General features: G+C 44.3%; 1 protein-coding gene across 4 annotated transcripts in view; it reads left to right on the forward strand.

Annotated features, from left to right (window-relative positions):
• Window positions 1-19732, forward strand: part of NTRK2 (neurotrophic receptor tyrosine kinase 2) — a 324578-nt gene that overhangs the window by 153121 nt on the left and 151725 nt on the right. For 2 of the 4 annotated variants that reach the window (XM_045086077.1, XM_045086078.1), the window contains exon 12: window positions 19377-19424. The exons of the other annotated variants lie outside the window; for them this stretch is intronic. In XM_045086077.1, coding sequence (XP_044942012.1) covers window positions 19377-19424 — 48 coding nt within the window. The remainder of the gene's footprint in view (window positions 1-19376; window positions 19425-19732) is intronic. 4 annotated transcript variants of the gene reach the window in all.

Below are 19732 nucleotides of genomic sequence, written 5' to 3' on the forward strand. Positions count from 1 at the left end.
GCCTTAGTATCTCTCTCTTTCAAATAAATAAATAAAATCTTTAAAAGAGAAAAAAACACACAAACAAACCATAATACAGCCCACAGGGGAGCACTCATTTTCATCCTGACTTTTCACTGGCTTCAGTTGTGTCCTGTTCGATAAACAGGTACAGTTGCCTGATTTCCACGAGACCCCCCAGTTCTTGGTACAAAGCTGGGCACGTAACAGTTGTTCACTAAATGTTTGCGGACTGGGTGGAAGGGAGAAACAACCCTGGGGCTTCAGATTCCTGGCCCTGTGATCCACCTAACTCGGATGGGGACCCAGGTGGGGACCCGGTGGGGTCTGGCACCTTTGACCTTCACCGGAAGGCATGCACCCCCTGGGGGCACCCCCAAGCTCCGCTAAGTTCCAGAGCAGGGGCAGCTTCCTTCCTTTGGTCAACACCAAATATTTATGGAGCACTTGCTCCACTCCCAGGTCTGGGCGTCATTTGGCCAAGGGTTGGCTTTTCGGACAGGGAGCTGATTGCAAGCCTCCAGCAGACGCAGAGCGAGGGTGCCTGCAGGTTTTCTCCGCTTAGCCGCGCGGGAGTCGTGCTGCCTTCCGCCTAATCTCTGCAAACTGGCTGGTGCGGGAGGCTGCCAACCCCTCAAGTGTGTCTGCAAAATTCAGACAAATTGTTGCTCTTTATTCGAGGTATGGATGAAGGACTTTGGGAAGCCCTGAAACTACAGGGTGCCGGGTTTCTTAGTTACTTTTTCTCAAGCTCTACTTTGAGAAATAGGATGTGATTAAGTGGTGTGCTTTGCTGCCAACGTCTCTTTTCCTCCCTCCCTTCCTCCCTCCCATTCCCCCTCGCTTGGGGGAAAAAAATAAGATCCCTTTATGGACAATTCTCACCAATTAGGAAAAATACTCAGCCTGTTCTTACGAAGCTTAGTCTTTCATGAGAAACGCACCTTCCGTCCTGCTGTGGTCATGTTCTCGTGGACATCTTCTTGATATTTTCAGACCAGCCCCTCCCTAATCTCCAGAATCTCCCTCTCAATCCGATTTCCAGCTCACTCCTTCCTCCCTCTGCTACCCTGACGCCAGCCCACAGTCCATAAACATCAACCCTACCTTTTGCTTGTTTTTCTTTCTTTCCCCCCCACTTTGTCTAACTTTGATTTCATGCTCATTGACCGGCTGTCATGCCTCCTTTGAATTTATTCAGACTGTCTTTGCCCTTTTCTTGACCAAACCACCCCTGGGCTCACTCTAGTCCCTGTAGCCCAGGCACCACAAAGCATCCCCTCTGCAGTGCTGTGGGCAAGCCCCCCCCATCACCCCCACCTTCCTTTCTCCACATCCCTCCACCTCCTCCCCACCAACTCGCTCCTAGCACCCTGCCTTGCTTCTCATTGCCATAAGAAAATCAAAGCCAGGTGTCAGAAGAGAACCTGAGGGCACCCCTATCCCATGCAGCCTGGTCTGTTTGCACTGTTGTGACTTTGCAAAATTTCTCTCCAGGACAGACAGCTCTCTGGGTTCTGCCCCCTTTCCCTTGATGAAAGACATCAATGGCCCTGGCAATTGTCCCTTCTCTCCCTGCAGCATCACACACTCTACTGGATCATTCCCACCGGCTTACAAATAGACCGTCATTTGGGGGCTTCTGCGTATCTTAGTTGGTTAGGCGTCTGACTCTTGGTTTTGGCTCAGGTCATGATCTCTGGGTTGTGAGATCGAGCCCCACTGATCTGTGCTCAGTGGGGAGGCTGCTTGGGATTTTTCCTCTCCTTTTCTTCCTTCCCCCAGCTCATGATCTCTCTCTCACTCTCTCTCTCTCTCTCTATCTCTCTCAAAAAAAAGAAAAAAAAAAACTTAAAAAAATAAAAAGTAATAGACTGTCATTCCCCACATCTGAAAAAAACAAAACCAAAAAAACCCACAAAAACAAAAACTGATTGTCTGTGATCCAGCTTTTCTGACTAATTCTTGACTACATGTTTCTGTTGCTCCATTTCCTGTTTGTATGACCTGAAGATTCCTGATTCCTCTGTAGCTGGGGGATGGGGATCCCATCAGGTATTATCACGTAATACCTATGTGATACTGTAATGGTGAGGATCTAGTAAAATGTCTGGCACATAGGAAGAACACAGTAAATGCTAGCCCTTCCCATAGTACTGCACATAGTATTTTTTCAATTTAAACATGTTTAGTTGGGCACCGGTCTTCAGTTAAGTCAGTTAAGTGTCTTCCTTTGGCTCAGGTCATGATCTCAGGGTCCTGAGATTGAGTCCCACATCATTCTCCCTGCTCAGCAGGGAGCCTGTTTCTCCCTCTGCCTGCTGCTTCCCCTGCTTGTGCTCTCTCTGTCTCCATTATATAAATAAAATCTTAAAAAAAAAAAAAAAACATGTTAGTTGATGGATCAATTCTCTGGCTCTATAGTAGCTAGGCAGTGATTATAGGTAAAGGTGTTAGGAAAGGCTTGGGAAGTAGGTAAGACCTGACTCCTGCATACTGCCTCTCTCTCCTTGCCTCCCCTCCCAATGCATACTCTCCCTGCCCCCAGAAGGTCTCCTAAACTTCTGGCCTTCCTTGTTGCTTGCAGTCCTTCACATATAGGCATCTGCCCATTGTCTTTCACAGCTCAGGGCCCTACAGATGGGTTGATTTTTGCAGACAGAGAGCCAGAGCTCAGAGTTGTAGCTTTCTATGGGTTCGCTGTATGTAGCCTTCCCTGAGCCAAGCAATTCCAGGGGACACTTGTCAGGGCACAGTGCAATGCCTTACCCCCCCCCCCCCGGACTGTTGTAGGGTATGAAGGCTTTATGCCAGCCTCTGTGTAGGAATAAACACTTGAAAGACTAGAAGCTCCTGCTCAAAGAGTTTATAATCTAGCTGAGGACAAAGATCAGTATAAAGATTCATTACAATATGTAGCTACACTCAAGATCTGCACAGAGTTCTATGTGAGCAGAGAAGAGAAAACATAGTCCGATCTGGAGTGCTGAGGGAAGCATCCTGGAGGAGGTGACTCTTGAGTAGCAAAGGGTAGATAGGAAAAACTGGGGAAAAGATTGATATTGTCAGAGACATGGGGTCAAGACACAGAGGGAGCAAGACCGCCTGGTGTGGGCATGGGGCTGTGGATTACTGTCTCCACTGTAAGGGCACGCACGTGATGAGAGAAAGAGACTAGATGAGAAGACTTGGAAAGTAAGTTGAGGCCAAGACCGAGATTAGGAGTTTGGGACATAAGGCAGTGAGATGGAGCCCTCAGTTGGTTTTGAGTAGTGACGGGGAAAGAAGAGGACAGGGGTCATTTTGGAAAGTTCTCTCGACTGCAGCATGAGGGAATGGACTGGAGGACACAGGAGGAGGAGGAGGGGAGGCTCCGGGACAGGGCCGAGGCAGCAGCAGTCTTAAGAGCTGGATGGGCCTGGACTAGGACAGTGGCCTTGTGCTTCCAGGTAGCGTTGGTCCAGCCACAGATGGTTCGCTCTTTGCAAAAGAAACAATGAGCTCTGCATTTATAGACATAGTATAGACTCCTCCCATGTTCACGCCAAGTCAAAGACTTTTTGTAAAAGGGGTAAAAGAAGAGAGTGGACACCAGATCCCTTAATATCCTTCAATCATTACATTTCCTGACCTTTCTGGGTAACTTGCTTAAATCCTCCGTCGTTCTCTGCCTGTTTGCTAGAAACACCTGACATTTCCGGAGGGGAACTGAGAAAAACAGTTGCTGTTAGAAGCTGTAAAGTGTTACAGAATGCAAAGGGTTGTTTGTTGTTTGTGCCCATTATGGAAAGGGAAGCCTTCCCGAAGATGGTTCTTATCATTCCTTGGGCTGAAAAAACCCAAGGAGGAATAGTTAACGGCTAACGAAGGACGAGATGCCTCTTTTCATACATGAAGGTTTTCAATTCAATCTAGACTTGATTCTTGCTAATGTCCAAATCTGAGAACGGTTGGTGATGCGGAACCAACCTTCCCACTCAAAGCTTCATAGTTCACGGTGACTCAGTCAGTTGGATTAACAGGTCAGCCCACTATGCACATTTACCCTTTGAAGGTACATTTTCTTATATTATAATAATTTCAAAAACGAGCTGAGAAATTGGCCTCCATGGCCAGGAATTTTGTCTTCCCTCCCATCTGATTGATAGAATGCACTTTTCCCAAGCAAAAGCCGTATTTCTAAAACATTTAAAAAGAAACGAGTGGAAATTTCATTTTAAGCCAAATACGCTTTTTCCCTTACAGTCCATTCATTCTTCATACTTCTTTATTTTCCCCACCAGCATCTTTTGCTCTCATGTCTTAGAGAAGGAGGGCTCTCCTGTCCGAGTCTTTATAACATGGAGGCCTACAAGCAGTTATAAAGAGTGGGTTTAGATGATATATATTAAAAATGATAAATCATTTCCCAGCCTTCCATAACATGTTATTTTCTCTGGATGCTTATGTCTTTCTGACTCATGTACCTGGGCTGATGAATGCCCATCTCCCTCGTTACACTTTAATCCGGGGCCCGTGTTTCATTCGCCTGCCAGTAGTGATAGCCAATAAATTAATCATGCCTCCATGCACCCCTTTGCCATACAGGCTGCTGCCAGTATAAAACTGCCCAACACAAAGCAAGCAATTCCGAGCCTCCGTTTAGCTGGTACCCCCAAGACTCACAGCGTTCCGCAATTGGAGCCGCAAATGCTCATTTCTTTATAGGCAGGGGCTGGGAAAATGAGGGAAGGCTAATTAATGCATTCAAGGGATCCTACTGAATCAGCAAGCCCCTTAAAGGCACAACAGACACAAACAGGCAGCTGCAGCCTTTCGGGATTCAAAACACCAACAAAAGAGCTAGTTAAATATTTGAATAGCTAAAGTATATGTCTATTAATGCCCATGCAAATTGCTAACATAGGCTGTCCTCCCATCTCCAGAGGAGTCAAAGTCATTGAAATCCCAATGCCTTTCATCCTGTCAAATGGGCCATTGAAGAGCAGGACAAGAGCCCCGACCAGCTTGAGCCCAGTGTAGGAATACTTGGCTGCAAGAAAGAACATTCGGGCACCCCTTCACTCCGGGCCTCTGGTGATACAGGTCTGACTTGCTGATGGTTAAGACGACTATTGGCTCATCCCAGTTTCCATGTGCATGTGTTATGGTTGCAAATGTCTTGAACAATAAATATACCACTGGGGGAGTCAACACCAAGCTCTAGATTTGGCTTGATCCAAGGCCCAAACTCTGGAACCAGGATCCACTTTTTGGCCCTCTTCCTTAGAAACAAACTTTTCTCTCATGGTTGTAGCAAAGATGACTTCTTTGATCCATTCCTGATGCTACATCCTTCCAGACGCCCATTCAGCAGGAAAGAGAGCACAACACTTACGTCAACCATTGTACACGCATCTTAGACTTGGTTTTGATCAGACTGCCTGCCAGTTCTCCCTCCCTGTGGCCAGGGAGTAGAATTGCCAATTTTTTTTTTTTTTTTTTTTTTTTAATGCCTGAGCCATTGGTTCCATCTTGAATCACACTGGCTGCCCAGCGATGGGTGGACACCCAAATAAAAATCATTACCAGTTAAGGAAGAGGAAGCACATACAAGATGGTAATCTCAATGGCAACAAGAATAAACAAAACAAAAAAAACCCAAAACAAAACAAACAAGGAATACTCTGCTATGTCACTATAACAAAATATCACAGATTTGTTGGCTTAAACGACAGGCATTTATTTTCTCATATTTCTGGAGTGTAGAAGTCCAAGATCAAGGTGCAGCCAATGAAGTTCCTGGTGAGGCTCTCTTCCTGACTTGCACATGGCCACCTGCTCACTGTGTCCTTCCAGGGCCTTTCCTCTGTGGTTCTCAGAGAAAGCAAGCTCTGGGGTCTTTTCCTATAAGGACATGAGCCCTATAAAATTAGCACCTCACTTTTATGACCTCGTTTAACCTTAATTGCACTCTTAAGAGCCCAAATACAGCCACATTTGGCCTTCAACACATAAATTTTGGGGGGACACCATTCACTCCAGAACACAAATGAAAACAAGAATTGCCAGCTATGCATCTCTAATCAACCCTGTTTAGGTAGGCTGTTAACCATCAGGAGTCAACTGTTTTTATGGATTTACAGTCTGGGACTAAATGTGCTTAGTGGCTTCTTTTTTTTTTTTTTAAGATTTTATTTACTTATTTGACACAGAGAGAGAGAGAGAGAGAGAGATCACAAGTAGACAGAGAGGCAGGCAGAGAGAGAGGGAGAAGCAGGCTTCCCACTGAGCAGAGAGCCCGATGCAGGCCTCAATTCCAGGACACTGAGATCATGACCTGAGCCGAAGGCAGAGGCTTAACCCACTGAGCCACCCAGGTGCACTGTGCTTAGTAGCTTCTAACGCAGCCGGTGAAGAACACCCAGCCATGTACCCAATCATTTTGGATCTATTTAATGACCACAGATATAGGGACCTTCTTGGTTTCTGGAGATTAACATTTAATTATGATTCTAGAAATATGAAAAAATGTGAGAATCAGCAGACAGGCGACTTTGTACCTTTTTGGAACTCATCTTTTAGAAGTGAAAAATTCTGAACTCTGCCAAAAAAAGAGAGGCCTGAGCCCATAGAGTCAGACCCCTCGATATTTTTAATAATGGTACTATGACCCAGTTTAATCACCCACATATTCCATAAGACATGGCCCCAAATGATCTTTGGCTATTAAAAATATATAATTTCCCCTCAAACAATGAAGATTTCCATAGCTGGTAGGCTCTACTATGTTAATTCCAAATAATTCCCCAAAACAAACTCTGAAAATGTAACAAACAAGCAGTGTATTTGGAACAAAGGCATGGCCTACTATGGGGACTGTCTGATAAGGTCATAGCTCATTTCACAATATGAGTTACAATGAGTTTTAAAAATTTTTTTGGCATTTCTTTATCATTAACATTTATTATGCATTTATGTACATACCTGAACATGCTTTAGGGGGTACTTAGGGGGACGAATTACTCTCTTACACACATTGGAGTCCTTTTAAAAAATAAAAGCCCTATATTTTTGTGGATAACACTGCCTCTTAATAAGGTGGAATTGGAACTTCACTCTTGTATCAGTCAGAATAAGCTAGGTTAGGTTGCAGAAACAAATAAGCCTTAAAGCAGAAAAAATGATGTCTCCTTGTCTTGCACATACAACACAGGTTGGCAGGAGGACTTTCTTTATCTAACCTTCTTAGATATTTTTAATAATGGTACTTTATGATGCTTTATGAACTTTATGATGCTACCCCCTAAACATGAGACTTCCTGGTTCACTTGAGACAGAAGGAAGAGGAAGTGGAAAACCCGGGACTGACTATTAAATCTTTTGCCTAAAAGTGATATGGGTCATTTCTACCATGTTTTCATGGGCAAAAGCAAACAACATGTATAGGTGGGGAGGGTCAGGTCCCATTCTCTGCTGGGGCAGGAAAGGCAGTGAGCAACTCAGTGAAGGACCCAGTGAATAACCATGAACCCATGTGATACCAAATTGAGCTCCTGATCGAGGCATGCAAGGATGAGAGGTTGGAATTCTTTCATTTATTCATTCAACAAATCTTTATGGAGCACCCAAGATATACCAGACTCTCTACTCGATGCTCTAGATAGAGAGACAAGAGACAAATATTTGTTGCGTATAAAGAACTTACAGTTTGGGGAGAGTTTACAACATGTAAGTGGGTAACTAAAACTCACAGTGAGTTGAGCTGTGATAGGGAAAGAACAGTGTGTTTTGGAAATACAGAGGATGGTAGTCAACGGTGATGAATGTCCCCACTGTTGTCTAGCTCTTACTGGACAACACAGTCTCTACTATATTTGGGGGGACATCTCATGCCCTATTTTTAAATCCTTCTAGTTGGACCCAGTCAGCAATGGAGCTATTTATTAATGTACCTACCATGCTTCAAATGTTCTGCTTGACTGTTGCAACGGGTATGAGGCTCTTAAGGAAGAGGGAAAAGAACTGGATAAGATGACTTTTCAACTCAGAGTGCTCAAAAGCTAATAGGAGAAATAAGATCATGTAAATAAATAATACAGTGGAGAATGTGGTAGATATTGATTGTGAGATGAACAACGTCATTGTCAGGGGGGTACTTCGGATTTGAGGAATAAAGAAGCAGTTTCGGATGGACTGACTTTTAAGGTGGATTTTGCTGGATGAATGGAGTTTAATGATCAAAAACAGAGCTTGCAGGTTACGTTTCAGGTAGAAAAAAATGGCTGGCACAAAGACACGAAATCTGGAAGCAACCACGGTTATTCTATTCTATGCTGTATTACAAACCCAGCATCTGTCACACTGTCTTGAGTCCATCAGGTGGTCAAAGAACAGTTTTCAAATGAACGAATGGATAAATAGGAAAATTCAAGGTATATTCATTTAACAAATTCAAACACACAGTTTATACTAGAATCTATGGGTCTTCAGGGGTGTCATAAGTGATAAAGCTGGGGCCTGGTCATGGGACCAGGACAAGGTTTTGAATGCCTGGAGGAGTTTGGACTTTCTTACCTCTCTGTTTATATAATATCAGAGTCTCACAGACACATCAGCTCCCGTGATCCTAAGGCAAGTCAAGTCCTGTCAGGTGAGCAAGGCAGTATTTTTGCTCTGAGAAAAGACTCTTGGAGAGACCCAGTTCCTGTGGGGTGTCTGTCAGGAAATGGTGGGTCCAAGACTCAAAACCAAGACTTGGAGTCCAAACCCAGATCCTGTCCATACTGTGCAGTCCCTCTGTCGTGGGGCCAGAACAACATTCTTCAGTGTTTGGGAGCAGCAGAAATGACAAGGTCAGAGTTGTTTCTCATGAGGTATAAGAGAAACAGAAAGAAGGGGATGGGCAGGGCAGACCTCGGTGACGAGAATATTGGAATAATATGGGGCAAGACTAAACTCCTCTGGCGACAGGGAGTGTAGACAGGCTAAAGTTTCTTCTTCACAGAGATAAAAGTTTCTGGGATAAGTTCCCCCGCTGTTGGCCCATGACCTAGGCCAGTGTTCCTCAGTGTTAACACCACAGATATTTTAGGCCTTGAAGCCGTTACCGTGGGAAACCAGCCTGGGCATCGCTGGCTGGTCAGCAGCCTCTTTGGCCTCTACCTGTTACATGTCAGGAGCACAGATCTCCCACCATATCCCCGCTCCACACTGTGACGACCCCAAATGTCTCTAGATATTGCTGACCGTCCCCTGGGAGGAAAATTTGTCCCCCTATGACAACCACTGACCTAGCCGGTCAATTTGGATTTGTTTCCAGAAAAGCAGTGGATCTGAAAGAGTCATCGAGCATTTGGTGGGAACACACTGAGGGAAGAGATCCTGTTCTATCTTAAGGTTTGGGTTTCTTTCCCTGGCAGCATGTGGCCACCTCCAGTGATATCAAGCAGGGGCCACTGAGAGTTAAGTCACGTGACTGACATTCCCTTCTAAACAATGGGTTCTTATTTTGTTCTATTTATGGTTATTTTATTCAGTTATTTTAATTCAGCACCCAGTTTTCTAAGTGTATAGAATCCCATTATGTTCTATTCCAGTATGGAAGCTTCCTACTAGAAAATCACACAGTAATAAAATTAAATAAACATCCCAGCTGTTGAACTGTCCTTACACGTTTCCTGACCTTGACTGGATTCGAGAGTGTGGAGGTGGTAGGTGGGAAGGGGAGACAACGGGTCACTGAAAAGAAAGACAAAAGTGCCGAAAGATGACTTGACCAGGTTATCACGTCCCCAGATCAAAGGGAAGAATTTGAGTCCAGTTAAAAGTGGAGAATTTCTGGGATCCCGGGTGGCTGAACCAGTTAATCATCTGCCTCTGGTTCAGGTCACGATTGCAGGGTCCTGGGATCGAGCCCCAAGTTGCGCTCCCTGCTTGGCGGGAAGCCTGCTTCTTCCTTTCCCTCTGCACGCTCCTCCCCTTCTTATGTGCTCTCTCTCTCTCTCTCTCTAGAGATCAAATAAATAAATAAAATACTTAAAAACAAAAAAAGAACTGAAAAGTATCCTATAGTAGAATCATGGTTAGAAATGCCACCGCCCCCTTTCTCCCTCCCAAATTCCATAATACAGCCACAAAAAAATGCCTGCAGTTGCTTTGCATTAGCTACAGCAAGTGTTAGCTTAGAGATACTAAAAGAAAAAAAAAAAAAGAATTTGCATGTTATATACACATAAATATAAATCACGTAAGCTAAATATGAATAGAACTATAAATGTATGGCAGACTCTGCTAAGGCATTTCCAAATGCATTTAATATGACAGCAAACGTCGTGGATGGAGGAGTGGAGTGCGTAGCCTGCCTTCCTTTTGGCCTCACTTGGCGACTGGGCACAACTGACAGGTCTGAGCAGGTCAGCCAAGGTCTGAGTCATTGTTGAGGTTCTCCATGGAAACAAAAGCTCATGGGAATTTGACATCAAGTGTTTGCCAGACTCTCTGGGTTTGTCATTCTCTTTGAGGGCCACTAATATCACTTCTAAGATGATTCCCTGAAATTCAGCCAATTTCCTTCCCAAACACTTGCTCTGAGTGCTTACCAACATTGAAGAAAGAGAGGGATTTGGGGGTGAATCTCAGGCAGTCATTCACCCAACAGTTAGACCGTGTTAACAGGGAAATTTGGGGTGTGTGCTATCAGATATCATCTGCCTTCCCCGAGGGAAGCTTGTGATGACTGGGGGGAAACATGCATATAGGGCATTTTGAGCTCTCGCTAGGGATGTCCTCTAGAAAGACAAAGCATTGATATAACTCTTGTCTGTCAACTCTTACTTGCAAATAGAGGTTGCCCCTGCCTTTCTCAAAATTCCCAGCTTGGAAACTAATTATTAGGAGTTCCAGGTACCAGTTTTTTGTTTTTTATTTTTCCTGCCCAGGAAAGACTATGACTGCCTTTGTTAAAGAAAAAGCCTTTAGAATTACAATAGATTAAAAACAACAACAGTTGGGCACCTGGGCAGCTCAGTGGGTTAAAGCCTCTGCCTTCCGTTCAGGTCATGATCTCAGGGTCCTGGGATCAAGCCCCGCATCCTGCTCTCTGCTTTCAAAAAAACCCACCAACAACAGTTTGTACTGTTTAATTGTGAATGACTAAGATGTGGACCAAATTAATTTTCTTGGAAATATTCCACATGTTCTAAATGAAAGAGAAAAGTCGCTGGCTTTTTTTTTTTTTTTTTTTTTGCCTCAAGGTTAAATGTTTGAAATGCGGGATCAGGACACTTTGCCACACTCCTAGCACATCTGGTTTCATCCATTGCCACTTGAGGCTTCTGAACTTAAGTCTGTAGGATTTAAAGCTTTAGCCTGCTTTTATTTTTTTAACGCGGCAATAGAAGCTGACCAATTTTCCCTAATTAAAGTTATATCTAATCTCCCTTAAGTTTCCCTGCATATCACAAGTATTCCGTGAGTACTGTTTTCTAAAATTGCTTTTGTACAATTTTGTACAAACCAGGCCCTTCTCTTAAGATGGGAATGTAGTGACCCAAAAGCATCTGAACATTATTTAGCAGGAGAAAATCTAGGCCAGTTGACTGAGTGCATTTCTTTAAACTGCACATGATCTCACATTCCCAAAATACCCATGCTCAGAGCAGCTATAAAAGTGGAACTCTGCTCTCAGTCATATATGCCTAATGATTAATACTATAGACTGCTTGAACTTGAATGGGCCTTCAGTGCCTTTTCTCAACCTCTGTCTTCATGGCATAAGAAGTGGAGCCTAGGAAGGGGAAGTGACTCACCCAAGGTCATGCGGTTAGTTTCTTGCAGCGTTTAGAGAGAACCCTCGACCTGACATCTAGTCCAACATCTTTATTCCACACTCCTGCCTGGAGTGCAGGATTCTCTGTCTCACTCTCCTTTTTTTTTTTTTTTTTTAAATATTTTATTTATTTATTTGTCAGAGAGAGAGTGAGCACAAGCAGGGGGAGCAGCAGGTAGAAGGAAAAGCAGGCTCCCCACTGAACAAGGAGCCCTATGTGGGACTCGATCCCAGGACCCTGAGATCATGACCTGAGCTGAAGGCAGACACTTAACCGACTGAGCCACCCAGGCACCCCTCTCTCACCTTTAAATACTGTTCTCGGTGAGGTTCCATTGGAATGCCACGAAGAAATGAGAGAGGTAGCAAATACATTTACCAAACACAACAGTTTGTGTGTTGAGTGTATAATTTGCATATTGGCATTTTCATTAGACTTGCTGAACTTTTTATTTTTAGGCTTATTAAAAAATGTTTTCATTTATTTGACAAGCATTTCCCGAGGGTCTCTGCCAGGCACCAGAGATACTGCATAGATAGGATCCCGATAGCAAATGCCATTGCTGTCCTGCCCATACCCGCTTGGGGTGCGCTGTCCATGCTTGCCCACAGTGCCCCGCTGTAAGCACCCATGACTCCTGCCTTGGTGCTTTATCCGAGCTGGAAGCCCTCGACGAGGGCCAGTTGGCAGTTGGAGGGAAAAGGACCCAGCTTCTTCATCCTCAGGGTGGATGACTCCAAGTTGCCTTGACCACCATCTCCCAAAGACCCCCCCCTCCAGGGATTTAAACTCCATTTGCACACAGTGTGCCCCCTTGGTTAGCACATCCGTTGCCCGCCTCCTTCCCTGCCTGCGCTGGAAGCCTTGGGTCAGGGTCTGCTTTGGGGGGAGCCTCGTCTATGACAGTCACCGAGTTCTGTGGAAAGTGGTGAGGTTGGGATCCAGCTGGGGATGCAGGGGTTGACCAGAAACCAGAAGGCTGAGCAGTGCATGGCAAGAAGAGAGCCTGGAGGAAGACTCAGGGAGGAGGCAAGAAGATGTGCCAAGGGGCGCCTGGGTGGCTCAGTGGATTAAAGCCTCTGCCTTCGGCTCAGGTCATGATCTCAGGGTCCTGGGATCGAGCCCCACGTCGGGCTCTCTGCTCAGTGGGGATCCTGCTTCCCTTCCTCTCTCTCTCTGCCTGCCTCTCTGCCTACTTGTGATCTCTGTCAAATAAATAAAATATTTAAAAAAAAAAACGTGCCAAGTGAGCAGAGACAGGAAAGAGGCGAGAGTGGCTGCTTCACAGGAGATGGCCGAGGCCACGGTGCGTAAGTCCCCGTAGTGAGGATCAGAAGTTTATCCCAGACACAAGAAACCACCAGAGGAGGTGAAGTGTGGGGATGCGGTCATCTGACTTCTACTCGAAAATGATTACTCTGGAAGCTCCGTGGAGAAGAAATGCAGGGAGATGGGGGTGAGCAGGACACAAGTTGGAAGTCCAGCTGAGACATGGTGGACGGCTCTCGGCACCCAGGTCCAGCTGTTGGCGGGGTGCATAATTAAATAGGACCTAAATGCAGAGTACTATGCCTTCGTGTCTTTGTCTCTAAAACTGTTTAAATTTCAGTGCTTCTCGGCATTTTGCAGTGAAGAACCCTTTGAAAATCTAGTGAAATCTGTGGATTTTTGCTCTAGAAAGATGCAAATGTACATGGATATACAATGTTGAATTTGTGACACTGGATGGGAAACTCATGGATATATATATAGATATAGATAGATCTATATACAAAGAGATAAATCTATATAAAAATCTATATGAATCTATAGACAAAGAGATATATAGATCCATATATAGATATATCTATGTATATCTCTGTGTCTATATGCATTAGCAAAGGCTCTCTACCGTAGTAAAGAAGTCCCAAAGTAGGTAATTGTTCAAACACAATAGTTTACTTCTTGTATGTGGATGACAGTTGGAGGACCAGTAGTTTCACTGGGTGTCAGGGAGAATAATTCGGTTTCTACGCTGCCTATACTTGCAAAAACAACACTGGGCGAAGTAGCAGAGAACTTCTCTGCTATCTTCATGTCATAACTTCCAAGTTTGCTCTAAGTACTGTTTCCATTGTGGACAAATAGGACGGGAAACGGTGTAGAGTGTCCTGTGCAGGAGGTCTTGAAGGACTGGCCTGGAAATGGTACCCATCACTCTCTCACCTCCCATTGGCTACAATTTAATGGCATGATCATAGCCAACCTCAGGGGGGTCTGGATCATGTCGTGTAGCTGCGGGTCCAGAAAAATAGAGCTTTCAGAGGGCAAGTAACACTTGCAGCCATAATACACACATATATATTTTTTCTACACTTGTCACACTGGAGGGGTTGAATGTTCCATTTCCTCGAGAACGGTATGATCAGTCACTTCAGAGATTTGAAGGATGGAAAGGGATGAAGCCAACGAGAACTGGACAAGAGGACCCTTTACATCATGTCCAGAATCAGTTAACTACAAGCAAACCCTCCTCCGAGCTGGTGTAGATGGGACTTAGACAAAGGTTGTGTCCTTAAGTGAAAGATTAAGATTAAATTGAAGTCGACTGTTGGCCTCAGACTCCACTGTTCAGTGCCCTGGAGAGCTGGAATTCACTTCACATAAACTCTTACTCCGATTATGTGTCAGTTGGAAAGGGAGATGATCGTATTGTCAACAAAGTGATTCTTTGCGCTCAATTCCCCTCCCCTCTGAGGACCAGAGCCTCCTGGTTCTTTGAGGTGACAGGCACTCGGCTACTCAGTCAAGCTCTGACTGAGTGTCTCCTCTGGGTTCAACAATGTTTGGTTCACACTTTCCCTGGAGAAGAAACGCAGTAGCTCAGAGGCTCCTCCTTCCTGTGTCCTTTAGGGAGTGGGTGTGGCCCCAGGAAGTTAGAGGTGAAGTTCATTCTTTCGGTGAATCATATTTTCCCATTGGCTCCCATTACAGTGTTAGAGACGCTTTTCTTGGGGGTGGAGGGTGGTGAGTCTCATCTGAAGAGACAAAGAAATTACACTTGAGAACACAGCAAATTTTAATTTCTCTCGAATTGAAAGGGAGGAAAGCTGACTTTCTCCTAACATACTGAAACCATTTTTCTCAAACTTAGAAAGAGGAAAGAAAAACTCTACAAACTATTGTCTGGAGATCAGAGCCATTTTGACAATCACAGTTAGAGTCTGTGTGATTCAGTACCCACAGGGAAGATTGGGTTTCTTCTACCTTGCCTTTTACACATTGCTGCCTGTGACTCTCTCACCTGTATCCTAAGCACACCTTTCCAGCCCATACATTTTAGCTGTTTCCTTTGAGAGACATTTGAAAAGCAACCTTTATTATCATTTATTTTGGATCTCCTCTTAGAGTTATTAATGTGTTAATGCATTGATTTTTTTTTTTTTTCCTACATTCTCCTTCTCTGGTCAGGGAGGATTGAACTTTCTTCAATATGAGAAGGATTTAATTGGTTAATTTCATAATTTAGAGTCCTTGTTGGTCTAGATTGAAGAAAGAGAAGTTCCTCTAAGTGCACTGCAACTACATTTGCTTTTGAAGGGGCCCTTTATTTTGCAGTGAATAAAGTGTCTCTTATTAAACAGAAAATAAAAGAATGCTTGGCAGGACTCTACTCCCAATGGGTGAAACATCACAGGAAATTGAGAAATTGTTTCTTTTTGGCCTTGTGGGAGAAATTTGCTGGTGAAATTTAGTATTAAAGTCTTAAGACTACTGCTTGAATCCATCAAGAGAGACCCATTGAACAAGGGACAGCTTCCGGGGGAGGAGGGGGGAGGACCAATGTGACCTTGCTATATCTGGTCTCTTATATTTTCCAAGAAATCTGGGCAGTGGCCAAGGAGATTCTATTCTCTCTTTCATAATAATTATGTCACTGTTAAGGAGAACTTAGACTATTTCAGCAATTTAGGGATTAAGTTTGTCAAGAGTTCGCTGCTGTTGGGAACTTTTGTTTGTGCCTGCAAAAGAGGGGTTTTAATTGCCCAAACAAGAAATGTGTCCAGGTACGGCATCCAGCTTGCGTTCTCCAGTTAGACCATAAGCTCTAGAGAGTGGGCTTTAGACCTGTGTCCCAAGCTCGAGACCAGAGGTCCAAACCCTGGATGTTTCTCCACAGAAACGCCTTATCTGGGATTTGTGGCCCACACTGATGTCCTCAGATTAGCTACTCAGCTGAGTTCTGAGTTCCTGGCAGGCACTCCAGGCTGCAGCATTGTATGTCCTATTGTCCAAACCCCAAACCTTCTTTGTTCCCCTCCCATACTCCCCTCAACGTGCGATCAGTTGCCAAGTGCTACTGATTCCCGTAAATATGACCGACAGCCATCTCCTGTGCCCGTGCCACCTCCCCATGACCGCATTCAGGCCACAGCTCTCTTATGCCTTGATGTCTCTAGCAGCTTTCTTCATCAGATCTCCTGCCCTCAGTCTTTCCTTCTCACAATCCTGTTGTCTATCCTACAGCCAAAGTGAGTTTTCCACAATTCAACTTGATCCTGTTGTATTGCTGTTTGGCCCAAGGGTGTTTCCTTCTGTTTGGTTTTGTTTAGAGCTTACCTGCAATTTTTCTTCTAAAACCCAAACTGGGCCTGACCCTTGCTTCTGTTTCTCAGTTTCCTAGCCTTTCCAGATGCCTCACCCCCTTGAAACACACAGGGCTCCCCACTCTAGCTACAAGTGGACACCGAGAGTATCCCTCTCTGCTTTTCCCCATTCTTGGCTGATTGTAATCTGTTACCCAGAAGCCAGAGAACTCTCCTCGACCACCTCCCCTAGATTGGATTACATGCTTCTCCTTTGAGTTCCCAAGCACCCTGAACAATACTTCTCAGAGAGCTAATCCTTAACTGTCAGCCGCCTGAGGGCCGGTCCAAATGAGGGCAGCTCATTTATCTTCGAATTCTCTGGTACACCTGTGCAAAGCAAGAAAGAAAGGAAGAACTGAAATAAAACCAAAGCATTTGGGGGAGAGGTCTTAGAATTGTAATTTGGGGAGCACAGATATAGTTGCAACCCCAACGGTGTCCCATTAAGGGGTACAAGCCAGGGGTCTTTATTCTGCAGCTGGCAGAAGTATTAGGAAACATACACAAGTTGGTTTTTCAAAAGTTATGGTTGGAAGATGTGACGACATTTCACATCATTGGTTTTCTGAGAATATGATGTCAATTACTAGGAAAACATCTTTCGCAGAGTGTCCAGTTTTTATCCAGAATGTGGACTCAACCTCCCTGTGTTGTCGTAATGCTGTTGCTTGGTTCAGTAGCTCCAGGTAGTTCCTGTTTCAAAAAACAGGATGAAGTTTTAGTCTCCAAATGGAGTCTGTCATGTTCAGAGGTTTTACACAGGTTCACACCTGTTGAAACAAGTGAAGATGAATGACTATATATAGTGCTTTTCTATATCTAAAATTGAATCCTGACCCCAATATTGTCAACCTTGGCTAATTTTGGCTATGAATTTTGGAAGATCGGAAAGGCAACTGTGAAAGAAATGAAAAAAAAAAAAAAAAAACCCAGATTTGAGTCTGCTCCATTACTCCATGCTGTGACCTTTGTTAAGTCTGTCAGCCTCTGTGAGTGTTAGTTCCTTGCCAATGAACAGAGGACGGTATTTTAGAGCGTCTGGCTGAGGATGAAGGGAGAAGGGTCTTGCGTCAGGAAGGTGCTTGGTGAATTAAAATGTCTGGACAGGTCAGAGGTTCTCTGACCCTCCTCCTTATCCGTGTTCTTCGTACATGCCCAGCGCCGGTCTAGGAGACATCGGGTGGGAGGCATTTTGAGCGGCAAAGGTTGGAGAGGAGTGTTTGCTTTTTCTGTCCAGGTAGGTGGGGATACACCGATGGCAGATGGGGAAGTAGAAAATGGCTTCACCTTTAATTTCTCATGGGCCAAAGAGTGAAAATACACTCCTACTATCTCCCACACAGTTGGAAGAAGTAAGACTAGGTACGGAGGGAAAGCAGTTGACTTACGTGGCTTGGGTACCTTAACATCATTCATCCCTTTGGACTTCCACATTCCATTTCTAGCATTTATCTTGAAGGCATGATTTTTGAAAATGGGGGTTAATGTACCTAAGATATGGACAGGTGTCCCTTTGCAGTCGTGTTTCTTCTAATGATCAATAATAATCTGGAATGTATAGTCCGTGAGGGAACTGCTACAGCATGGCCCTTCAGCGGGTTCTCTGTAAGATAGGAACAATTTTCAAAAAACTACTCAAGTGAAAAGGAAGTCTTAAAAAATCAGTTCTACTATTTCATAAAAACTATGTAAATCAAACAAATATAGAAAAATGAAAATTGACCAGTGGGAAATACACTCCATTTTCAAAAGGATTCATGGTAACTGAGAAAGCTCTGCTTCGTTAGACTGAGGACGCAGTGAATGAGGGTCACTGTCTTCTGTGCAAAGGGATCTTTATTTGGCATTGGATAGAGGCCAGACCTTCATCCTGTCTTCTAAAACCTGGAAGAAAACATTCAGAGGAAAATCAATCAGAAGTAAAAATCGCCTTAGGGTTTGGCCCCAGAGCCAGTTGCAGGCTACCAGGGGAAGGAGGCTAGCTTACACTAGCTTAAAGCAAGAACTTTAATCACGATGACAACTTTGAGGGGCATTTTTGGGCATGCAAAGAGTTTTCCTCTACATTGTCTCACTTAAATTGGCTTCTTCTACGGTGAAGCTGTACGTCTTCACTGCCGGCAAAACTCCCTGTAGATTTGAAGATCTCAGAAACAGTTACTTCGTCGGGCTCCCTATGCTTTATCCATCTCTTACCCAGGGATTTCTCTGCGGGGTAGCGTTCACTTTGAACCCAGTGGAAACTTCAGAGAGAGGAACAGTCAGGCCCAGGAAACAAATAGGCATTTCACTGTGGCTTTATTCCCTGGAGACCTCCAACCATTTGTCAGATCTTCATTTATACGTGCTTAGTGGGGCTTTGTGTCACCAAAGGCACAGAGCCGCTGTGAACGGCCTATCATCACCACACAGCAAGTCAGTGATAGAAACTGTGTAGAATGAAGATCCCCTTTTTTTTTCCCCAAATCCCCATCCAGCCCAAGCATCAGTTCTCCCACGGGATTACATGTTCCTTTTTTTACTGTCTCCGCTTCGCCAAAGATCTGTTTTCTCTTATTATTTTCCCACATAGTTGCGGTTGAGAACCGTAGTGCCTTTGTCAAATGCGTTGTGCATTTTCACCCCTAGAGCTCAGTTACTTAGGAAGAAGAAAGTAAGAAAGAAAGAAAACCGCTCAGAGCCATTAACTCTGGGTTTTGGCCATTTTTCTCGAAGACGGGCTACTGTGTCTTATCTGAGTCGAATGTCCATGTTCTTGGGATGAGAAATAAATCTTTACAGAAAAATTCCAGTGTTAGTTTCCAGGTGTTTGAGAGGGAGCTTTGGTCCCCAATGGAAGTTTTTCAGAGAGTTTGTTATTTCTCTAAGGACACTGCTGAATACCCTTGGTTTACGCTTCTCTTTCGAAGTTTATTTTCTGTTTTGTTGTGGTTTTCAGATTTCTCATGGTTTGGATTTGGGAAAGTAAAATCAAGACAAGGTGTTGGTAAGTAGTTACTCACTCCTTCTTTGGATAAGTAACGAGTTTGTGTTGCTTGACTCGGTTGAAGCTTCTTAGTCCCTCTTCACGCCTGTTGGCTCCTTGGTTAATTTTCGGTGTTCCTTGTTTCTGATTTGCTGAAGAAAGAGGACGAGGATTTTTCCAGAAAAGGCACTGCTTTCACTAACTGAGCTGAGTAAATGGTTTTATGTTTTTGAAGCTGACGTGTTTTTATCCTGGGAGGAATGCCAACCGCTGTTCCGGGTCTAGGTAGTTGCTGGGCTGTTAAGAAGGTTCAGGAAATAAAATGCAAT

This window comes from Mustela putorius, unplaced genomic scaffold, assembly GCF_011764305.1.
Source record: "Mustela putorius furo isolate JIRA1106 unplaced genomic scaffold, ASM1176430v1.1 tig00000876_pilon_pilon_pilon, whole genome shotgun sequence".
In the NCBI taxonomy this organism is placed as follows: domain Eukaryota; kingdom Metazoa; phylum Chordata; class Mammalia; order Carnivora; family Mustelidae; genus Mustela; species Mustela putorius.